General features: G+C 55.3%; 8 protein-coding genes across 8 annotated transcripts; 5 read left to right on the top strand and 3 right to left on the bottom strand.

Annotated features, from left to right (window-relative positions):
• Positions 1–167: 167 nt before the first annotated feature.
• Positions 168–1,934, bottom strand: C8A04DRAFT_31415 (uncharacterized protein; the record flags this gene model as incomplete). Its single annotated transcript, XM_062781746.1, has 3 exons — positions 168–1,302; positions 1,353–1,619; positions 1,675–1,934. 3 exons carry the CDS (start codon positions 1,932–1,934, stop codon positions 168–170), a joined length of 1,662 nt encoding a protein of 553 aa, XP_062634352.1.
• A 6,232-nt stretch (positions 1,935–8,166) lies between these two features.
• C8A04DRAFT_39420 (Six-hairpin glycosidase-like protein) lies at positions 8,167–10,542 on the top strand (the record flags this gene model as incomplete). The annotated part of the gene is made up of 1 exon (XM_062784584.1): positions 8,167–10,542. One exon carries the CDS (start codon positions 8,167–8,169, stop codon positions 10,540–10,542), a length of 2,376 nt encoding a protein of 791 aa, XP_062634353.1.
• A 1,736-nt stretch (positions 10,543–12,278) lies between these two features.
• Positions 12,279–13,667, top strand: C8A04DRAFT_31417 (uncharacterized protein; the record flags this gene model as incomplete). Its single annotated transcript, XM_062781747.1, has 1 exon — positions 12,279–13,667. The coding sequence occupies one exon, from the start codon at positions 12,279–12,281 to the stop codon at positions 13,665–13,667; it is 1,389 nt and encodes a 462-aa protein (XP_062634354.1).
• A 961-nt stretch (positions 13,668–14,628) lies between these two features.
• C8A04DRAFT_14423 (come operon protein 4) lies at positions 14,629–15,699 on the top strand (the record flags this gene model as incomplete). The annotated part of the gene is made up of 2 exons (XM_062778088.1): positions 14,629–14,883; positions 14,929–15,699. 2 exons carry the CDS (start codon positions 14,629–14,631, stop codon positions 15,697–15,699), a joined length of 1,026 nt encoding a protein of 341 aa, XP_062634355.1.
• A 204-nt stretch (positions 15,700–15,903) lies between these two features.
• On the bottom strand, positions 15,904–17,882 carry C8A04DRAFT_39422 (tRNA synthetases class I, catalytic domain-containing protein; the record flags this gene model as incomplete). The annotated part of the gene is made up of 3 exons (XM_062784585.1): positions 15,904–17,208; positions 17,257–17,434; positions 17,491–17,882. 3 exons carry the CDS (start codon positions 17,880–17,882, stop codon positions 15,904–15,906), a joined length of 1,875 nt encoding a protein of 624 aa, XP_062634356.1.
• Positions 17,883–18,771: 889 nt separating this feature from the next.
• Positions 18,772–18,963, top strand: C8A04DRAFT_31421 (uncharacterized protein; the record flags this gene model as incomplete). Its single annotated transcript, XM_062781748.1, has 1 exon — positions 18,772–18,963. One exon carries the CDS (start codon positions 18,772–18,774, stop codon positions 18,961–18,963), a length of 192 nt encoding a protein of 63 aa, XP_062634357.1.
• Positions 18,964–19,759: 796 nt separating this feature from the next.
• On the top strand, positions 19,760–21,264 carry C8A04DRAFT_31422 (uncharacterized protein; the record flags this gene model as incomplete). Its single annotated transcript, XM_062781749.1, has 5 exons — positions 19,760–19,811; positions 19,868–19,905; positions 19,960–20,256; positions 20,325–20,922; positions 21,002–21,264. The coding sequence occupies 5 exons, from the start codon at positions 19,760–19,762 to the stop codon at positions 21,262–21,264; spliced, it is 1,248 nt and encodes a 415-aa protein (XP_062634358.1).
• Positions 21,265–21,494: 230 nt separating this feature from the next.
• C8A04DRAFT_14439 (carbohydrate esterase) lies at positions 21,495–22,484 on the bottom strand (the record flags this gene model as incomplete). The annotated part of the gene is made up of 2 exons (XM_062778097.1): positions 21,495–21,826; positions 21,890–22,484. The coding sequence occupies 2 exons, from the start codon at positions 22,482–22,484 to the stop codon at positions 21,495–21,497; spliced, it is 927 nt and encodes a 308-aa protein (XP_062634359.1).
• Positions 22,485–22,676: the final 192 nt, after the last annotated feature.

Genomic DNA, 22,676 nt, shown 5'->3' on the forward strand with positions numbered 1-22,676 from the left:
CTCAATAACATAATAAACGCCTATCTGCATTCCGCCATAGGGCCAGTTCCTCACAGCAAGAAATAATACTTCTAAAATACCATGCCTCGAACGAACTGAGCCAAACCCCCTTCAAAACACCCTCCTTCCAACCTTGCAAAATAACTCCCTACCGAAAAAAAAAACCCTCAAACAAGCGATATCGTACCCCGACTCTCCACCGCCCTCCCCTCCCCCGTCAAATCCTCCATACTCGTACTCTCACTCTTCGTCTTGACCTCCCCCCTGCCCAACCACATCCCCACTACACTTCCCCTCTTCCCCCCAGGCGCAGGTCCAATCCCATCTCCAACTCCCCCATTCCCAAGCCCATCATCCCCCGCCTTCTTCTTCCCCCCCTCCGCCCGCCTCTGCCTCAACTCCTCCCTCCTCTCCCTCACCCACCCCTTCACCTCCCTCCCCAACTCCCGACACGCCGCCCACGAAGTAACCACATAAATAATCGCATTCCAGAACCCCTGCAGCGGCAGCACCGCGGCGGACGCATAGAACAGCGGCGGTGACACCTCGCCTTCGTGGATGATGCTGTACACGCGGTTGCCCGACGACGGGATCCAGGTGATCAGCAGCACGGAAAAGAAGAGGAGCGCGCATTTGGTGTAGGACCAGGTGGCGTTGTGGGATTCGTAGTGTTGGTTGCGGGTTTGGTGGTGCGGGTTGTTGTTGGTTTTGGAGCTGGCGCCTTTGCTACTTTTGCCGCCGCGGCTGGTTTTGGTGAGCGTTGGGGTGAGGGTTGTGCCGGTGGTGGTGGTTGTGATGTTGTCGGGGGCGGTGAGGGTGGGGGTGCCGAGCGAGGCGGTGATGGTGGCTGTGACGGTGGGTGCGATAGATAGGCGGCCGGGGGAGATGTTGTTGTTGGGGTAGTCGATGACGGAGTTGTTGCGGTGTATGCGGGGGGTACCTCGGGGCAGGGTCGCGTTGTCGGATGTGTCATATTCGTCGTCGGTTGGGGAGGTGTGTTGTGCTTGTTGGTCGTGCTCGGCGGAGATGGTGACGGAGTACGGGTGGGGCACCTCGTCGTCGTCGTCGTCGGAAAGGTCGGGGTTGCGGCGGGTGGTTGGAGAGTGGACGATTTCTGTGGTTTGGGTCACCTCGGTGGTTTTGTAGTTCATCACCGACGAGAACTCGTGGGCCGGGAAGAAGGTATCGTTTCCAACCACAGTGCCGTTGCCGGTGGTGCTGAAGTTGAGCATCTTGCGTCGCTGGCGGTATATCTCTGCCCCGGCGCGGATGTAGATGATCATACAGGCAATGATGGCCACCCTGTCTGTGTTAACGGGCGGAAGCTTAGGGTTGATGAAGAGCAAACATACCAGACGGGCCCGTAAAACGTAGCAACACGGTAGACTTCCCACGACGACTTCAGCCAACACCACAGCACTGCATCACCATACGGCCGTCCCATGCTCGGGTTCGACACAAAGATGAATACAAAGCCCGGGATAAACGGGATTCCGTAGCAGGTCAACAGGTAAAAAAGCTCCATCTTCCTCAACATCCTCGCGTCATACTTATGGTAAAAGGTGAGGTACACGTTGATAGCCATCGCCAAGGCCCAGTACGCATCGCTTTGCATGAACCTGCAGTCACCGTGAGCTTATGGAACCACCACTGCTAGAGAGGAACAGGCCTTACACTTGGATGAGAAACCCCTGCATCTGACAGCCAACCGAGTCCGGCATATGCGTGTAGCTCGTCGTCATGAGCGTCGCCACGTTGGTCAACATGTTACCGAAGGTTGCATAGAACACCATCCGGTTAATGGCCCGCTGCCGGAACGCTTCCATGGCCGAAAACGTCACCAGCACGAACACGCATCCCAGCAGCGACAGCGCCGAGCATGCTCGCTCGATAGCCACGATGTGGGCCGTGTCGGAGGAGGATACACCGTGCATCGTGGTTGGTGCGGTCGATTCGGGGGTAATATGTTCTGCTAGTGGGAATGGAAGAGATCGAAATCGTACACCCACGCTCGTGGGAGTATCACCCAGAGAGTTTCTTCATAAGATATGGACGGCAATGACTTGGGTAGAGTTACTGCCAATCCGAGAAATGCTTTACTCTCTGTCAGCTCCGAAAGGAGTGTCGAAGGTGAGTGAGCAACGAAGGCGGGCTGATGACAAAGGAGTCGGGAAGAGAACCCGAACAACTTGTTCCCGTTTTCGAGAGCACAAAACACAGAATAAAAGTCACATCGGCCCAGTCTGTTGGGCCCCCTGAATTCTCTTTTGATAGCGGCCGAAGGTCACCATTTCAAGACTGCTCGCGTCGCTTTTGGAGTGAGACGCTGCATGGGCGGGAGCATGGTGATGGAATGCATTGCCGAACCCTTGCAGGACACCCAGAAAGACGGGTTCGAGGAACCGTTCGGGGTTCAACACCATTGGATGTTTCATTGATGCCCAGTCGCCGGGTTACGTTCTTAGTGAGACGCCGCCCTTTGCAAGCTCGAATGGGGTTTGGTCGGCACCCTCAGGGAGGGGATGCTAGCGAGGTTCTACTCCGCAGGGATATCATGAAGGAACGCTAAAGGCGCCACAACACCCCAGGCCCCAGAACCAAACTTTATTGGTATGTGGATACATTACACCGTGCGTCGCGTGGACTGCGTAGTCCGTAAGGGGACAACGCGACGGCAGGTGTGGTAAGTGAGGTGTATGGAATGTGTGCCTCAACTGTTTGACTGTGGTTAGCAAACCAAACAAGAACGCAGTGCTGAGGACGGAGTACCCAATTACCCCAAGAAGGGCACAGCTCAATTCGGCAACCTGTACGGATACCTCCTTTGCGTCAACACAGCCAACAACAAGATAATGGCCCAATCTCCGCTCCGGAGCCGGGGCTGAACCGGGGTCTCTTATTTGGCGGCCGTTATAACCCGGGGCCCGGGGGCCGAGCCGAAGTTGAAAAGACGATCGTGCGCCCAGATTCCCAAAGAAACCGTTGTCTTACCTCTCCGACAGAACCTCGACCCAATCTGGCTCCATGTCTGAAACCTTCAATCTGCGGGGCTGACGATCCGAACATCATCACCCTCAGCACTCGACAACACCAGCGCCCGCTGCCAATGGGGGATCGAGATCCCCATGCTATTTGAACAACGGTTCAGTCTTCGGTGACCGGTGAGCCTCCTGAGCCCGCACGGATCTCGCACGGGCCGCGTCCGCAAAAACCTGCAGTGGTTCGCCCTCAGCCTTCCAGCCTGTGTTCGTGATGCCAAGACGCCCCGCTGCAGGTCAGCAAGACGCGTTCTCAGAAATTCGCCATGTGGTGGCTGCAAGCCGGCTTTCGTTTGCCCCTGGACCTCGAAACTGCGCAATGGGATCGCACAACGGGACCACAGTGCAGCCGCTTGAAAAGTCCGCCCCTGAAACTACGGCAACTTTCGTAGATGGGACGGTCGATTGACCGCAAGGATGCCCATCGACAAGCCATCAAGGGCTGGGGTCCGGGGTTCTTGAAAGGTTGTGGGTGCCAAATGCTGAAAGGCGCCAAATCACCCATGACCTACTCCGTACCTTGGTACTATGACACGTAAGTAATCTACTAAACCGAGAGGTGGTTAGCCTCGAACTTCACGAAGCGAGATGTCCGAAAAATACCAATAGTATCTTGTGTCTAATGGAAGTTGGGCTTGGGAATGGGACTTGGCCTTACATGCAGCAGCTCGCGTGACAAAAATTTCGTCGCCGCTGCCACACCCAGCTGGGTGTCCGAATCAAGACGGGGACAAGCGAGCTGAAGAATCAGGGCCAGTCGCCTGGAATCTCGCCACTGCCTTGGCAACGGGAACGACCTAAATCCTGCCAGGCGCGACTGACGTTGGACTCAAAATAATTACGGCAAAATCTCACCGGTTCACGAAGACAAGAGGCCCGCAAAGCAATGTTTCCACGGTCCAGACGCCTCGCAGTGTTGAGACATGGAGGCGAGCGACAGGATTGTTGGAGCAAAGAAAAATTGGGAAGCTCTCTCGACCAAAAGAGGAAGACGAATGATAATTGAAGATTTCGGGCCCCACTTGCCGTTTCCGCCGAGTGGGTCGCGAATGTTCCCCACCCTGAGATCGGCCGGGTTTTCCCGCTGTCATTCGCGACCTCGTCTCGTTGGAAGAGGAACAGCCCACAGAGAAAAAAAGAGAAGAAAAACAAAAAGAAGAAGAAGAAAAAATAAAGAACGAAGAATGGTCAACGAGATGTATCCCGACGTGAGGTGTGGTTTCTCTCGTATTACACCGCGGTTACTTGCATGGAATCCGAACCGCTTAGACCTCGTCGAGTCGTCCTGTCCGGTCCCCAAGTCTGAAGTCAGCCGCGTTCGCTCTTTCCTGGTTAGAATCCACAAATTTTGGTTTTAAACACCTGAAAAATGACCAGAGTATAACCTTATTATGTTCAGTAGGTACCTTAATTGATAAACTGCTTACTCTTCCCTCCATTAAAACAAGTCCAGGACCAAACTTTGAACTTTTAGTCGGGACCACTGTCAGAAATCTTGAAATTACGTAAACCGTGCTGTGGAGGGGTTGACCACTCCCTCATCCAGTGCCCCCCGCCAAACCGGCATCAAGAAAGGGAGGGGAACCATACGCATACCTCGTATTGCCTGAGCGGCCGAAGAGTTTTGAATAATTATTAAACGTTACTAAGAACGACAATTTAACCATTTCAGGCTCATGACAATAGTGGACACCCTGAGTTTGAGGTTCCCTGTTCCTAACTTGAAGGCTGGGGAACCTTGTTCGGATCTACGGCCGGGACTCCAATTCAACGAGCAATTACTTTGAAGTAACAAATAGACGGTGGGGCATGTTTGTAGACTTGAACTAACCCGGGGAACGATTCAAACGCATACATGGACTACAACCTCCCGCTTGATAGCACACCTGAGAAACAACCTATGGACTAAGTTACATCAGGCTAGCCAATAGCCATTCACGGCGCTTGAGTAAAGCATTTTTCTCAAAGATTGGGATAATTATAAATTGCGGGGTTTGGATGAGAAGAGTGGAAAGAGTAACAATCCAAGAGGTATTTCAGGGAACAAGCGTACATTCTTGTTAGTGATAGAGCTTCAGGAACTGGACATGGGGCTTCTGAGATAATTATCGCCGTCTTGAATGCTAGGCCTTTCTGTTGATTTTACCGGGCTGCATTGTAAGAGAGAAATATCGTGGAGGTCGGAACCCGCCCATTATGGGTCAGGGGTATTTTTATCCCGGACAACCGCAGTTGGGGACGCTCCTCAACAGCACTAAGCCGTGCTACATGGCTAACTTTGAACGAACATTTCCTAGACATCAATGCCGTGATTCTTTACGCACATCCTGATCAAGTGGTTCGAGTGCTGGTCTCCTCTTGGCAAGTATTGGAAATGGCCCCGTTGAACGCCCGCCGTTATAAATCACGCCCTCTCTTTCTTCTCTGGCAGAGAGAAAAGGAATGCCGTTTCGAACGCTAGAGCTCTAATACCTAAACTTGAGCTAGGTATCCTGAATTTAAACACTGACCAACCCCAATGCACTTCCACATCCGACCCCGGCGATCGGAGTTAAGGCGGCGAGCCAGGGCCAAGAGCGGGGAAACAACGGTAACTGTCCGGGCATGGAAATAAGGAGTGCAGGTAGCCAATGGCTCGGAAGACCGTTGTGGTTCGACCGTTGGACGCTATTATTAGGCCGAGGGCACACGAGGGTGCAGAAAACACGGTGTGTGTCAATCTGTCGCCTACTTTGGACCAGAGTCTCGCTACTGTGTTTCGTTCATGGCCCGCTGGCGGAGTGAAGAGGGTTAACGTCAGAGCTCGAATATATGATATGCAGAGTTAAAAGTCATCAACCACGTGCCCGCGTGAGGTCATATAATATAACGGCAGTCATACCAGTATGGCTGGGGCCGAAAGTTTCTGCGTCATTGACCACCGATAATCAAGGGGCCGACATTGATCAGACCCATATCATCATTCCTCCATTTCTTGATTCAGCCTGCTAGATCTTAGTGATATCAGTCCTGGTGGCTGCCAGCCCAAACCCTCCCGCCGCCAAGAGTTTCCTGGTTGAGACTTCGGGTGTCACGTCTGGCCGGCCAATAAGATTCGGGTTGGTGATGGGAGGACAGCCAGCGGTGCCAACCCGACCACCAGGGAACAACAAGATCGACGGGCATGGTGGTCTTCTTATCCACGACGTCCGACATGTCGCCCAAGGTCCTTCCCGACGCCGCCCACCACATCAGCGAGCTGCAAGGGGCCATTGCAACCTCTAGCTGCCAAGAAAGGACCTTTGCGGGGAAGATTAGCGAGCCGCGATATTCCGAACGGTCGGAACCAGGCCCCTGAAGGACCCTCCAAAGGTGGGCTTCTCCCGGACCGTTGGGTCTGGGTGTTGTCATCAATGATTCGATATCTTTGGAGTGTTGCCAGAGTTCTCACGCAAATCATGGGCGTTGTCCCACCATCTGTTCGGTCGAGACTCATGGGTAGCCGTCGTGGCGGGCGCCCTTGACCTCCCCTTTCACGCCTCTTCGCACTCAAATCCAGTGCCGGCTACGCCGGTTTCGCAGCGGCCTCGCTTGCTAGGAACCAACATCAAAATCCTGCAGGCTATGAGTGATGTCATGTGAGCCTGCGTCCGAAACCCGGAATGTTCTGCCGATTTTCAATTTACCCATTGGATTTTAACAAGGGGCGGGGCGGACGGTGGCAGTGAACGAAATGAGCAAATGAATTTGCCGATCGATTCGAAGTCCATGGAATTTCTGGCCAAGATTCCTTGCGCTTTCTGCTCTCAGCTTAGCGGGTCCCGACACACACTCACGGAGGAGCGGGAAGGTTACCGCACTCCCGCAGACTTCCAGAGAAAGGGCGCCACTGGGGGGGGCTTGCATTTTCCCCATCACCATCTGACTGGCTGTTTTGTTCGCCGAGTTTTGAATGGTGCATATTGTTCCGAGAAAAGAGCGATCAAGAGAGGCTTTTTGCATAGTCAGCTGCCAATTACATCTCCGAAGTTCGGCACACAAAGGCACCTTCCACGACGAAAATGGAAGCCCGGTTTGTCCGCCGTTCGAGTCTCCGCTTGCAACTCAACCCCCCCAGAGGGTCGAGGTCGAGATGGAGGATGAACCCCCGCGGGGGCAGCCACACGGGGGTGGAACAAGGGAGCATGGGGCTCCACTCGCCAAGACCCAAGTGCGCAATTGTTCCCCACTGCCGTGGAGGTCGGGGAAGCCGTAAAGTGCATCCGCATCTGTGCATCACCAACAACGGTTCATGGAACATTGACGACAGAAGACGGAATGTCGGGTAATCTGGGCGGACTTCGGCGTGCGACTATCGCAGGTCGGCTTCAGATCGCGGCGAAATCGCAAGGACCGTACCCGATCACCTCGTAAAACCGGACCGTGAGCGGACGCGCCTGCGGGCCCGTTGCCGTTGCCGGGACGAAGGGTCCAGCCTTGTTCCCACCCTGAGATTGCGGACATTGCAGCTTCGCGTTGCAAAAGGCCGTTTGCGGCGTTTTGGGAACAGCCAAGGCTCGCTGCTGGATCCCACATCCAAGGACTCGCCGTTCAATTGCCAAGGGAAGGAGCGGTGAGCTGTTTTGAGTCCAATTCTTCCGGTCGAACGCCCCTGCAGATGGAATTGTTGGGGGACCACTTGGTCAGCTGATGAGAGTGCTTGTGTGTCACTGGTTGCAACAACCTTGCCTCCTGGGCCGCCATCAACCCGCGCCTGCTCATGACGTCCGCCCCCCGAGTCCCGCATGTTTAGCGAATTAGTTGACAAAACAAACGGCCAACCCAGCCCAGACCGGGCAACGCAACCCCCAAACTTCCCTTTTGCAATTCTTCCTCCACTAGATGAAAACATAAAAAAAATCCTAAAAAAAGGAACCAAAAGGGACGGACTGGGCAAGACGCACTCGGACAAAACCAAGCACGCTTGGGAACAGCCCTGCTATTCACTCGTTCTTGCCTCAAATTCAACTCGCACACTCGCCTCAAATTTAACACGCACACTCGACCTGCCTTGTCCATCCCACCTTCCTTTCATTTTGTGACTATTTCCCAACTCAGGCCACACACACAACACATACCACACGACATACACCACATACCCTCCGCTAAGATGAGGAAAGAAGCATCCATCCTGCGGCCTTCGAACAATGGCAACCGCTATGAGCTCACCAGCCCCACCGCTATGCCCAAGGCAGGCGGCTTTCTCTGGAACCAGAAGATGATGATCCAGATCACCTGCCGCGGGTATGCCACGGCGCAGTTCATGCAGCCGGAGCCCGCGAAGTACGCTTACGCCCCCAATATTGAGGCCAAGACTTTTATGCAGCCGGAGCCGAATTACTACGCCCACCACCCGGGCCGCTTTGTCTACATCAAGGACCTCGAAACGGGCGAGCTCTTCTCAGCGCCTCATGAGCCCGTCCGCGCCACGGCTGATCGCTTTGTTTTTTCCGTCGGCAAGAGCGATGTCGCCTGGGCCGTGGAGTACATGGGCGTCCGCGTCGAGATGGTTATGGGCCTCCCGACCCACGACGTGGCCGAGCTCTGGACGATCCGGGTCACTAACATCTCGGGCCGTCCACGTCGGCTCAGCGTGACACCTTACTTCCCCATCGGCTACATGTCCTGGATGAACCAGTCGGCTGAGTGGAATGACGATGTCGTCGGTGTCGTCGCCAGCTGCGTCACACCCTACCAGAAGGCCACCGAGTACTTCAAAACCAAGTACATCAAGGACAAGACATATTTCCTCTGTGAGACGCCGCCAGATTCATGGGATGCGAGCCAGCAGGCGTTTGAGGGTGAAGGCGGCCTTCATAACCCCTCCGGTCTGCAGGAACCCAAGTTGAGTGGCAGCGATGCGCGCTACGAGACCCCAACGGCCGCCGTGCAGTACCGGATTGCGCTGAAGCCGAACGAGGAGCGGGAGTACCGGTTCATGTTTGGACCCGCCTACGATATTGCCGAGGTCCAGACCATGCGCGCGCGTTACCTGAGCAAGCAGGCATTTGTCCGGGCTGCGGACGAGTACGCGGCGTACATGGCGCGCGGGCGTGGGTGTCTACGCATCGAGACGCCCGACAAGGAGCTCGACAACTTTGTCAACCACTGGCTCCCTCGTCAGGTCTTCTATCACGGCGACGTCAACCGGCTCACCACAGACCCGCAAACGCGCAACTATTTGCAAGACAACATGGGCATGAACTACATCAAGCCCGATGTTCCCCGCAAGGCCTTCATCAGGGCGCTTTCACAACAAGAGGCTAACGGCGCCATGCCCGACGGTATTCTGTTGGCGGAGGGTGCGGAACTCAAGTACATTAACCAGATTCCCCACACCGACCACTGTGTTTGGCTCCCTCTCACCCTCGAGGTCTACCTTTCTGAGACGGGTGACTACGGGCTGCTGAAGGAGCGTGTCCGCACCGAGAATGGAGACAACTTCACCGTCTTTGAGCGTTTCAGCCGCGCCATGGACTTTTTGCTGCAACTACGTGACGAGCGTGGGCTGAGCTACATCGCGCAGGGCGATTGGTGTGACCCGATGAACATGGTCGGGTACAAGGGCAAGGGCGTTTCGGGATGGCTCACCGTTGCGACAGCGTTCGCCTTGAAGATCTGGGCGGATGTGTGTGAGCACGAGAAGGCTACGGACTTGGCAAAGCACTTCCGGGACGGCGCGGCGGATTGCAATGCGTCGGCGAACAAGCACCTCTGGCACGGTGACTGGTTCGCGCGTGGCATCACAGACGACAACGTGGTCTTCGGCATCAAGAAGGATCCCGAGGGCCGCATCTGGCTCAACCCGCAATCATTTGCCATTCTCGGCGGCGCGGCAAACGAAGAGCAGATCTCCCGCATGCTCCCGCAGATCGATTCGCAACTCGACACTCCGTATGGCGTGCTCATGTTTGCCCCCCCATTCACCAAGATGCGTGAGGACGTTGGTCGTGTCACACAAAAGGCGATCGGGTCGGCAGAGAACGGGTCCGTGTACAACCACGCCGGCGTGTTTTACATTCACAGCTTGTACCAGCTTGGCGGGCAGCAGGATCGTGCGTTTAAGCACTTGCGCCAATTATTGCCTGGCCCCACGGAGACCGACTACCGCCAGCGTGGCCAGCTGCCCATCTTCTTGCCCAATTACTACCGCGGTGGCTGGCGGGAGTTCCCCCGGACAGCCGGTCGCTCGAGTCAGCTGTTCAACACCGGCACGATCTCGTGGGCGTACAGGTGTGTGATCGAGGGCCTGTGCGGACTCCGGGGTGATGCGGAGGGCTTGGTGGTGCAACCCCAGCTGCCGAGCGAGTGGAACTCGATCAAGGTCACCCGCGAATTCCGCAATGCGACGTTCCACATCGATATCCTCCGGGCGGGTGTCAAGGAAGTGGTCGTCAAGGTGGATGGCCAGACATTGCCGGAGCCCAAGATCACCAACATCAAGCCCGGTAAGGCGTACCAGGTCTCCGTCCTGGTGCCGCAGTAAAGGCTGAAGGGCCTGCATGCATAAAAGGACGGCCACAAAATGGACGGCCATAAAATAGGTGTGGTGTCAAGGACACCCCAGAGACAGATAGGAACGGGCATGTGAAGCTGGACGTGCTTCACCCACCCACCCGCTCGTTTGTGAGACGGGGCCGGGACAAAAACAGGAAGTAGCAAAACATGGTGTGGTTATCTGATTTTTTGATGTTTTTGATGGTTTTGATGTCGCAAGTTTTCCTGAATATCTTTTTATTATTCCTTGGCATTGTATTAGATAACACCCGAGCGGGACGCGACGACTATCTTGTCGTGGGGCAGCGGATCTGGTCATTATGTCGGCCAGGTCTGAGGAAGGGGCGACCGCAAACTGCATCGGCCGTGGTGGACCCTCAGCAACTTCCGCTTGAGTGGCACACCACTGGCGCCATCCTCTTATTTCCCGTTTTTCGCCGTGCGATGTGCATTTGTCCTGCGGGCAACGGGAGGCCTTCTGTTTCGTTCTGTCACTCACCTGGGCCGGCATTCTTGTCGAATTCAATCTTTACCCCCAACTCGGCACCACACTAGGTAGCCGGGTGGGCTTGCGTTAATATTAAAATTTTTGGATGGACTGCGCTTGCTGTTTACTGATTTTGTGCTGTTTGAGCTGATGATTAATTACTGATTTTGTGCCATTTGAGCTGATGTTTTCAATCATCGCGTTATCACAGCGATGAAAGCCACAACCTTCACCCAGGCTATCAAATGCTAACTCTTGAGGTAGACAATCCTTTCAACCTATCGAGTCAGCCGGAAGTTTCTCCGAGTTGCAATCGGCGTTAAACGCGACTCGTACGGAGGTTCCGTGCGTATAAGTTGGACGTCATTGCGGACTCGGACTCCCACGTCGTCTGAAGTAGCTGTGCAAGCAACGACAGCACGAGATCGGGAATTATTTGCCACGACAAGTTCGCATGAATTTAGTTTCAATATGCTCGTCATCAGATGAGTCTAGGTACGTTGCTGGCAAGAATGTCCATGGTGGTCGTCCTCGTTGATGATGCAAACTGCTGACGGAAAATCCACGAGACAATATGTTGGGGCAAGCCGGTGCTAGACTCAAGGCTTGAAAGTTCCAAGCTACTTGCCGATGCCTCCCACAGCTAAATCTCAGAGCTCGAACCGCATTCTAGTCGCGTTGGTTCAAGGACATACCAAGCAAACTCAGAGATGATTACACATCAACCAACTCGGACGACCCGCCCGACATATCAGTCCAACCCAGGATCTAGGTCTCGTCTCTCGGCACTCGGGGGAAAGAGATAGTCCCAACCCACCTAGACATCACTCCCACGCAATCATGGTATCATCGAGATGATCGACGCGAATGCGCACCAACCAGAGCTCCTATTCCCCTCGAAAGACCCAAGATTGCCGGCTCGACGCGAGTCGACAGCGAGTAAGGCTCTCGCTGTTCGTCTCCCCCATTTCCCGTTTTGGTGAGCGTCGATGACGCGAACACGCGAGGCCGGACGGTTCTCAGGCTTACGAGATCATCATCGGACCTGGCCTCCTCGTTTTTGCAAGGGGGTGGGAGCCCGGACAGTCGGGTTCAGGAGTAAAGTACTTAGAGACCTCCTCGCAAGGCACTGTGTTACGTTTCCCCTCCCCTCTCCTCTGTTCTTAGCTCGACTGCACCAAGCTCACCAACACAGATTTACCTTATCTTCCATAGCCAGAAACCCACGAAGCTCCACCATGAAACTAATCCTCCTTCTGATGTCCCTTCTCCTCCTGCCCCTGGCGTCTACCTTGCCCACTACGGTAGGTGCCCACGCGGCTGAGAAGGTTAACGACCAAGCCCTACCTAATGATCACATCACCGTCGACCTAGTCGATACTGATGCTGCGAAACTGCACACCCGCGACAGACCTCCCCCGGAGGACTCCAAGGGGGATGCAGATGCGGACGCAGACATCAGGACTGACGCCGACGGCGACGCCGGGCCCGACGACATCAACCAGAATACAGCTCATTTCGGCCCAATGATGGGCATCGGACCCATGGGCGCCGCCGCGGTACCGGCCATGGCAATGGGTGCTGCTGCGGCGCCTGCTATGGCCGGCTTAGCGGCTATGGGTGCTGCAGCACCCGCTATGGCAGCAGCAGCAGCTATGGGTGCCGTACCCCCCGTGATCCCACCGGTGCCCCCTGTGGTCCCGCCGGTACCCCCTATGATGGCGGCGCCTGCCGCTGCTGCTGCTGCTGCGGCTATGGCTAGGATGGGAGCACTGGGTGCGATGCGCGTGCCCCCCGTGGCTATGCCTGTTCCGCCTGTTGCACCTGTTGTTGCGCCGGGGATGGTGGCCCCGGTGGGTGCGGTTCCGGCTGCCGTACCTGCGGGTGGTGTTCTGCCCGGCGGCGTGACGACGATGCCTGGAGCGGTGGTGCCGGCGGGCGGGGTCGGAGCGGTGCCAGGAGCTGTGCCGGCTGGAGGTGTTCCTGCCGCGGGTGCCGGGGCGAGCGGGGCTGGAACTGGGACTGGTGCCGGACAAGGTATTGGCACTGGGACCGGGACTGGAACTGGGAACGCCGGCACTGGCAATGCCGGTAACGGTGGGACCGGTAATGGTAACGGCGGCAATACCGGAACTGGAAACACCGGTACTGGAAATACCGGTACCGGAAATTCAGGGACTGGAAACGCGGGTACCGGTAACAACGGAAACGCTGGTGGTGGCAACACCGGGAACGGTGGTAACACCGGCAACAACAATGGATCTCGCATCAAGAGAGACAACCTCGATGCCAACGCCAGCGGCGACAACGGCGACAACGGCGCAGCGCAGGTAAGTGGTGCAGGCGTGGGTTTCGACAAGCGCGGACCAGCCGAAGCAAATCAACAACAAGACCAAACGCAAGGCAACGATGAAGCTGACCACGGCGATGGCCGCCTCGTCAGCGGTATTAATGGACCTGAGGGCGACAGCGACAGCAACGACAATGAACAATACGCGCAGACGGAACATGGCGCCAGGGTGTACCCTGGTGTGTATGGTATGCCGTACGGGTATGGGGTGCTGCCGTATCCGTACGGATATAGGGTGCCGTATGCGTATGGGTACGGGTATCCGAGGGTGTGGTAATTAGGGGAGGAATGGAGGTGGGCTAATGTTCAGTTTGCGTGTTTAATTTTTCGTGCTGCAAAAGCTGGTCGTGGTCAATCTTATGTCTAGGAAGGTGGATGGGATAATTAATTATGGTACGGTAATGTGGATGATGGGACTGGGGCTTGGAACGCGGGAAGCAGGGGCACATCTGGGCAAAAAGTGTAAATATTCACATCGTTTGCAGCTTAATCCTAATGACAAGTGTGTTCTCTCCCACTAACTCTACAAGTCGACCAAAGGCAGAGCATGTCGGGGGATCCGCGAGATTCCTTCACTGTTGGAGTTCACTTCTTTTCCGACCCTTTCTCGCGTCTTTGCCGCCAAGGCGAAAAAGTCTCAAAAAAAAAGAAACATATGTTAACTCCTAGGACTGAACAGCAACAACCATCGCGCAGCCACGTGCACTCGTGTCTGCATTTCTAAGCACCCCGCGCGCAAAGCTGTGCAAGCGGACGTGTGCTGACCCGATAAAAGAGGAGGACCGCGTTCTTGGGCGGAGCCGTCGAGGTCTTGGTATCGTGATTTCTCAGCGCCAAGGCCGCTCCAAGCATGCCCCTGAATTGACATATGCGTGGACTTTAGGTCGGAATAGGGGTATAGTAACATCGAGACAAGTGAACTGAGGGGTTTGGGGTGTTATTCGGAAGGGGTGTTGGCGAGGGAAGAGTTCGGTGTGACTCAGCACTGTGTGGTTTGGATTGGGTTGGGATTAGTGATGCGAGAAAGGGGAAGAGATTTCGGAGTGGAAAGATGCTCGGCGGGATGGGTGAGGCAGTTGATAGTTTGCGTCGTCGATGTCGACGGGAAGGTTGAGAGACAAGTATAAGAAGCCTTGTCCAAACCACCGTTGGATCTTGTTTCCCTCACCATCATCAACACATCAACTACCTACCCAGCACAACTCCCACAACAATCCCAACCTTTCATCCCAACCACCATGACCACCATCACGAGCATCGGCATCGGCAACATGGGTGCCGCCCTAGCCACCGCCCTCCTCAACGCCTCTCCCAATGCCCAAACCGCCGGTAATACCCTAACCATCTGGAACCGCACCCCCAACCGACCCCAAGTCACAGCCCTCATCACAGCCGGCGCCCACTTCGAGCCCTCCCTCCCCGCCGCCATCGCCCGCAGCAGCATCCTCCTCCTCTGTCTCTTCGACTACGACGCCATCACCGCGGCGTTTTCTGTCCTGCAGCACCCGGAGACCTCCGTTGGTGCTGCCGCTGTCGAGGCTAGTCTTCCCTTGGCAGGCAAAACAATCATCAACCTAACCAACGGCACGCCCAACGAGGCGCGCGCCATGGAAGCCTACATGAAGCGCCTCGGGGCAGCGGGTTATTTCGACGGCGGGATCATGGTTACGCCGCAGTTGGTGGGCACCCCAGCGTCGTTTGTGATTTTGTCCTCGGGATCGGGCAGCAGTGAGTCCGGCTCGCAGCAGCAGCAGCAGCAGCAGCAGCAGCAGCAGCCGGGGGAGGCTGTGGTGTTTGAGACGGAGATCGCGCCAGTGTTGAAGCCTATTGGTGCGATTCAGTATGTCTCGAGTACTGATGCTGGTGCCGCCTCGTTGTATGATGTGGCAGCGCTTGCGGCGATGTATGGGATGTTTATGGGGGCTTTTACGGGGATTGCGTTGTTGAAGAGGGGGTTGAGACGGTCTACCGTTCAGGGGGATGATGAGGACCGGAAAGGAGATGGAAATGAGAAGCTAGCGGCGGCCAAACCGGCTACTGACGCCGTCACGGTCCCGTTGCTGGCTGCGCTGGTGCCGTATGTGAGTTTGCTCGCGGCGGGCGCGGACAAGGAGGACTGGTTGGAGGATGATATGGGGAATCCGCTGGCGATGCAGGCGGCGGGGATGCGGAATATTTTGCGGTCGTGTGAGGAGGAGGGGGTGGATGGGTCGGGGATGAGGTTTATTTCGGAGTTGATGGATCGTGCGGTCGGGGAGGGGCTGGGGGCTGGGGCGGTTACGGCGATTTCGAAGTATTTGTTCAAGTGAAGGTGGACTCCGTGAACTAATACGTAGACTACCTTAGGTGTCCCAGGTCTATTTCTAGATCCAATTACTCCTCCGCTCACTTGAAAATATCATGTACTTTACCAATAGACTTCAGGATATTAAGAGAATAACTTGCTTAGGCCAAAGTACATCAACCAAGTGTAATTATATCTAAACCGCCTTCGGCATAGCCATCGGCCAGTCTCACTCCTTTGCGCCGGTGGGAATTTTGAACAGCACTGCTCTCCCACCAGGTCCCTGACCAGCAGCTTTGTCCACCCTAAAGTACCCCTTACGCTCCAACTGAATGATGCTATCAGCCTCCACAGTCGCTAAATTCGCGTCGCACAGCGCTTCAGTCATCGTGGCGGTGTTCGTCGCGAGGAAGTCATCCAACTTGTCCTCTTTCCCCAAGGTATCCTTCGTCAAGAGGTAATCAAATTCCCAAAGTTCAGCCTCAACGAGAAAACTACCCTCTTTCGCAAGCCAGGTGATCTTCTTGGATGTTTTTCTGAAGTCCCCTTCCAGATGGAGCTCAAGTTGCAAATCCGTCACAGAAGCACCGTCGCGGGTTACTCCTCGAACAATAGCGTTGCCCCAGTTCATCAGCGTAATTTCCTCGTCAATAGAGAAACTAGCGGCATCTGCCTTATCAACAAGGATGGTGTTCGCGAAGGTGACCAGTTTGGTCCCAACCGCCGCATTTTTCGGATGCTTGGGCTTTTCCTCCGAGTAGGGGGATTCCGGTCCCCCCGAGATGGTCGCAGTGACTAGTCCGCTCGCCTTAACTGCCGTATGTCGAGGGGCCACCGCGTCAATGGCCTTCTTGTTCGTCGCCCAAAGGATAGTCCAGTCCATGGTTACAGCGTTACGACTAGGGCCCTGCTTCAACATAAAGTCACGAAGGGCGGTCACAGTCAGGCCGCGCCGGAGAATCCCACGCACCGTCGGCATACGCGGATCATCCCAGCCCGTTACAATGCCGGTGTCCACGACCTTGGTCAACTTGCGTTTTGAAAGGAAGGTCCGGATGAAGTTGATGCGGGCGAAATCCCAGAGCTGGACGGGCCGAAGCTTCAGGGTGTCGAGGAACCACTGATACTGGGCATTCCGGTCTGCATATTCGGTGGTGCGAAGAGCGTGGGTGACGCCTTCGATGCTATCCACCACGGGGCAGGCGAAGTCGTAAGTGGGGTAGATGTTCCATGCCAGACCAGTGCGGTGATGGGGGACTGCCTCGGGGGGCTGCCCATCTTCCTTCGACTCGAACTTTGGGAATCGGTAGATGACGGGGTCCCTCATAGCTCCGTTAAGCGAGTCGAATTGGATACGGGCTCTGATACAGTGCGTTTTTCCATGATCGGTCCCTTGTTTCATTTCGTCGAAGATAGCCAGACTCTCTGCTGCCGGCCGGTCTCGACGTTTGCTGGGAAGACGATTGAGCCGGTCCTCCTTCTGAACATCGGGGTCTGTGTCGTCGGCGTAGGCGTTCCCCTCCGATATCATGCGCTAGCAGATCTCGTACAACTGCTGGAAATAATCGCTGGTGTATGTCACACGGTCTGGCCTAATGCCCAGAAGCTGCAAATCCTCGAGGATAGAATCCTGGAACTCTTGCTTCTCCTTGACCGGGTTTGTGTCGTCGAACCGGGCAATAAGCTTGCCATTGAAGGCTTCGTGGGCGAAATAGTCATTGAGAAACGCAGCTTTAGCATGGCCGATGTGCAGATATCCTCTGTACCACGTTAGTAAACCATCCAATTTCAAGGGTTATTATTCCTGGAATCTCACGAGGGTTCAGGAGGGAACCGCGTCACAACGCCGTTCTCCGTATTTTTGAGCCCAATGTTGTAATTGACCCCTGCTTTGCTTGCGGCAGCACGTTTTTTCTTCTCCTTGATTTGCGCCGCCTGGATCTCCCCCTGGATCTCCGGATGACTGGCCTCAACGAAGGAGAACCAACGTCCCACATTCGTCAGGCTTCCCTTGCGAAGAATACCATTCGCCACTTTGCCTGTCTTCACGGCGGTCCATATTTCCTTGTCGGTGGAACTTAGTTCATACCCTGTGATGTAGGTGCGTAGGGTTAGGTGCCGCTCGAGTTCGAACAAAACTGCTTCAACGGTCTTGAAGTCAGGAGTCGACAGATGTGGTGCCCAGTTTGAAACGCTGAGGCCAGCCATCGTGATCCGTGGTTTGGGATGCGATTCAATCCTTTTAGACAAATATCACTTCCCGAATAAATGACCGACCAGGATTGAGGGTTGGTGGGTTCAAATTCTTGAGCTCAGATAAAATCTGGCGTTGGGCGCTTGACGGTTTAAGTGCCCCGCTGCGCAACCAACATCCTCAGCTGTTGAGTCACACCCTTAAAAGGACCAACAAATGCAACTGGTCATTGAAATTTATGTTAATACTAAAACCAAACTGTCTGTTTTCACCATCTCTACATTTGCCGGGTAATCGTCGACATCCCTGAAATTAAACGGAATCAAAACGATTTTATCGTTCCTCATCTTGCAAACTTGAAGAAACGGAGGAAAGGGGTACCTCTTTCCTTTTCAGCTTTGGTGTTTTTGTTTTGATCGTGTCACCGATTTTTTATGCCCTTAAATTATCTTTTCTCTCCAGTCGAATTCCCCAAGAAGGCACCTGCAACGACATTCAAACCACCTTCCTAAAGTATTTCCTCTCTGCCCTGCGGCGTGCTGTGCCACTTTGTTAGCGCGGCGCTTAGTTAATTAGTGAGTTTCTCATGTGACCGCGGCGACAACCAACAAACCAACCAACATCAAACAATCGATGCCAAATCGGCAGACGCCTTCTCCGGATCTCAAACCTTTCTCCAACGTCAACCCAGTCACCAGCGCCTCAACGGAGGGAAATAGCCGAGACATCCACATCGCAACCTCAGAGCTCCGAACCGAGCTATCACCAGCTTCGGAATCCCACGATCACGAGACATCACTCACCAACGACCGAGAAACCACACCTCAAATCCACCTACATCTCAACCCAAAACCACCTCCCCCAACCTCAACCCCACCTAATACTACGTCTACGAAAACAAAAATGTGCATAATCTACATGCGCGAATACACCTGCGGCTGCGAAGAAGAAGAAGAGTTCGTGCAGTGCGAAAAACGACTAGGCACCAACGTGCGCTGCGACCCCGTGCGAGAGATCGCGCGGCCGGCCTCGATGCACATGTGTCGGCACCACATGGTGCGTGAGGGGAAGGATGAGATGCATAGTAAAGCTTAGCTTTCTTAGCCACATGTGGTACTTTGGCGATGGGATGGGATGGGATGGATGGGATGGATGGGATGGATGGGATGTGATGGGATGGGATCTGCGGTGCAAGGGACGGGTGTGCGCACGGGGAGGGGGGTCAGGATGAGATGGAAGTGGGTTGGGTTGATTCATTGGGATTTGGAGAGTGGGCGGAGTCCGAGGTTGAGACGGAGGGTACGTGGAAGGATGGGGGAAAGACATCATTAATGGAAGCGCATTTTGATCGATTGGTCAAGGCGGTTTCGAGATTCGTAATTCGTATGCCGCTATGGACCAACGCCTCGACAGATGTCTCGAACAGCTCGGACATCCGGTGTGGATTCTCCCCGCGGTTGTCTAGCGGGCCAGTACCCGATCGCGATAAACCGGGACACTGCATATTGTATAAGCGTAAGCTGCCTTAGCCCACCTCCTGTTCGGGAAATGTCTGAGAAGGTGTTACGTTCTTGCAAGCTTTGTGTCGTATTCGGTGTTGCTATTGCCCGGTGTCCGTGTCTACAACGAGGCATAAGATTAGAAGAAGCCTACAATCGTGCTATTTAGCTTGAGCTTTTCTTGTGAAACGCAATCGCTCAAATCGCTAATCGGCAAATTAACCGCTAGGCGAAACCCCGGGTACCTTAACAAAAGAACCAAAACTACGGCTGATCCTCGGGACGGTGTTGGAAGCACTTTCCTCGACCGATCACTTGCACCCTGGGCTTTCTAGGACCCGAACCACTGATCAAACCTTGAGAAACCTCAAAGAAGCAGCTTAACCATCACCATGGGCACCGTACCAGATCCCGAGCCCCTCAAGGTGTTGATTATTGGGGCGGGTGAGTTCTAAAGCAGCCCCCCGTATTTAGGAATCATCTGCTAACATCCCTTCCAGGCTCGGCCGGGCTGTTGATGGGCCAAGTCCTCAAAAAGGTACCGTATCTCGGCACCCCCCTACGTTCACTCAAACGGACTAACACACACCAGGCCGGTATACCCGCCACCATCTTCGAGCAAGATGCCAGCCCGACGGCCCGGCAGCGCGACTGGGACTTTGGCATCTACTGGGCCCAGTCGCGCATCGCCGAGTGTCTGACCCCGGAACTGAACGCGCTCATCGACACGGTGCAGACCGACCCGTCGTACCGCCACCACGCCGGGTCGACGATGCCGATCCACAATGGCGCGACGGGCGAGCTGCTGAAGGAGTTGCCCGCGCCGCATGCGATCCGGTTGCGTAGACGGGCGTGGTTGGATCTGATCCGGACTGGGTTGGATGTGAGGGTGTGTAATCCCCTCAAATCCTTACCTTTCCCCATCTTGTCCATGCTCCTCAAGCTAACAACACGCAGTACAGCAAGAAACTCGCCACCATCACCACCACGCCCACCTCGGTAACAGCCACCTTCACCGACAACACCACCGCAACGGGCACCCTCCTAATCGGCTGCGAAGGCGCCCACAGCCTCACCCGCACCTGGCTCTTCCACGACACCCCCCACCCTTCCGACGCCGACCTCCAACACCTCCCCGTCTCCACCTTCGCCACTCTCACCCGCTACCCCCGCGACACCGCCCTAGCCCTGCGCGCAGTCCACCCCACCTACTCCATCCTCCTCGACACGCGGGACCGCTTCGGCTGGTACTCCCTGCACAACAAGCCCTCCCCCAACCCGGAGGAGTGGGTGTTCCTGATTATTTTCACGTGGAATTACCGGGAAGCGGATGATCATGAGCGGTTGGAGCGGGATGGGGAGTATTTGTTGGCGGAGATGCGGAGAAATGTTGGGGATGGGTTGGCGTATCCGTATGATGCGATGTTGAGGGATATTCCGGAGGGGACCAAGGTGTGGTATAGTCGGCAGATGGCGTGTTGGCCGACGAAGAGGTGGGATGGGAGGGGGGGGAGGGTTACGTTGGCGGGGGATGCGGCGCATGCTGTTTCGTTCCGTACGTATATATAATTGCCTCTTTCCTTTATACCGTTTCCCCTCTGGATGGCATTTACTAATAATGGAAATGGACTTAGACCGCGGCCAAGGCCTAGGCAACGCCATAACGGACGTGGCAGAGTTCCAAGGTCATCTACGGGCGATGAAGGAGCAGACGCCGGAGGAACTCGCGCGGGCGGTGGCCAAGTATGAGGAGGAGGTGTGGAAGCGTGGGCATGAGGTGGTCATGGAGAACAAGACGAACACGCTGTTTCTGCATGATTGGGAGAAGGTTTTGCAGAGCCCGCTGTTTACCACGGGTGTTGGGAGGGCGGAATCGAAGGGCCAGGGTGCGCAGTGAGAGTGGTGATCTCGGGGGTTAGAATGGTTGGTGTGATTCACCAGAGCAGCTACTCTTACAGATTGTACGCCCCTTATATTCAAATACCACAAGGCAACCCTGGAGACGCCTGTATTCGCGTTCAAATATAATAGCTGCCTGACAAGTACTCAAATGCCGTTTCACGCTACAAGACTTGAGATTTCCACCCAGCTTCAGGCCAGATTGCAACTGTATACACACCCTCAGAACTAAAAGAAACTCCCCTTCCACGCCTCCGCCACAGCCGCAGCCACCAGGTTATTAATCTCCACGCCCGGGTGATAATCGTTAAACCACAAACACGACTCGCCATCCGCGTTGAAGCACGTGTTGTCCGGCGCGCCATACGCCGTCGGGTCATCAAGCGCCGTGTTAAAAGGCACCGCAGTATCGACAATCTTCGCCGTGACTCCGCTGTTGGCAGTGCTGAACTCCTCGAGCCGGGTAGCTAGGGCCGCGTTGTATGTGTCGATGGCGGCTGCTTCTTGTTGTTGGGCGGCTTCGTCGGAGTTGTTTAGGACCGAGGGGGTGCGTTGGATTGCTGGGTTTGTTAGCCCGACTTCCTCAGACAATAAAGGGGGTAAAATCAAGAAGGGGAACATACGCGGCACACTCAACAGCACAAAATTCCTCCCCCCCGCCTCATACAGCACCTGCAACCGTCCAAAATACGAATCCATAATCTCCTCCACCAACTCCCCATACCCCTCCGTCCACCACGAATTCCCCACATCATTCACCCCCATCCACACCCCAAACAACGCATCCTCCCCCGTCCACAGCTTATCACTCTCTCCCTCTCCCTCTCCCTCTCCCCCACCAATACTCCCACTAAACTCCGCCACCTGATCAACAAAACTCAGCACCGTCGGCTCATACGGCGTGACCAACGAAGCATTGGTCGTTGCGCCGCCGTAGGCGAAGTTGTAGGTCAAGAGCGTGGAGACGTTGTAGTGCGCCGCGAGGAAACCGACCCAGTTGTAGCCGCCGCTGGCGGTCCAGCCCGGGAGGGGGGGGTTGCCGAGGGGGTTGGAGGCGGAGGGGGCAGTGGAGGTGATGTTGAAGCCGGTTTGGGAGTAGGAGTCGCCGAAGGTTATGAGGTATTTGGTGGAGGGTGCTCGGGGGGTGCAGGCTGCGGTGGTGGTAGTGGCGGTTGTGGCTAGGAGAGCGAGGAGGGTGGTGGTGGTTAGGAGGGTCATGGTGGTGGTTGTGAAGGGTCAAGAGTATAAAATGGGGTTGGGTTCAACAATTTGACGACGCTGGGTCATGGAGGACTACGATGCGGGTGTCATGATGTATATACATGTACTCGCCCTTCCTCGTCTTCGTATAATTAACCTTCCTTGGCAAACTCGCCCTTCCACTCGCCCGTCGACTCCATCGCCGCCCAC

Source organism: Dichotomopilus funicola (assembly GCF_033296635.1).
Source record: "Dichotomopilus funicola strain CBS 141.50 unplaced genomic scaffold C8A04scaffold_66, whole genome shotgun sequence".
Lineage (NCBI taxonomy): Eukaryota > Fungi > Ascomycota > Sordariomycetes > Sordariales > Chaetomiaceae > Dichotomopilus > Dichotomopilus funicola.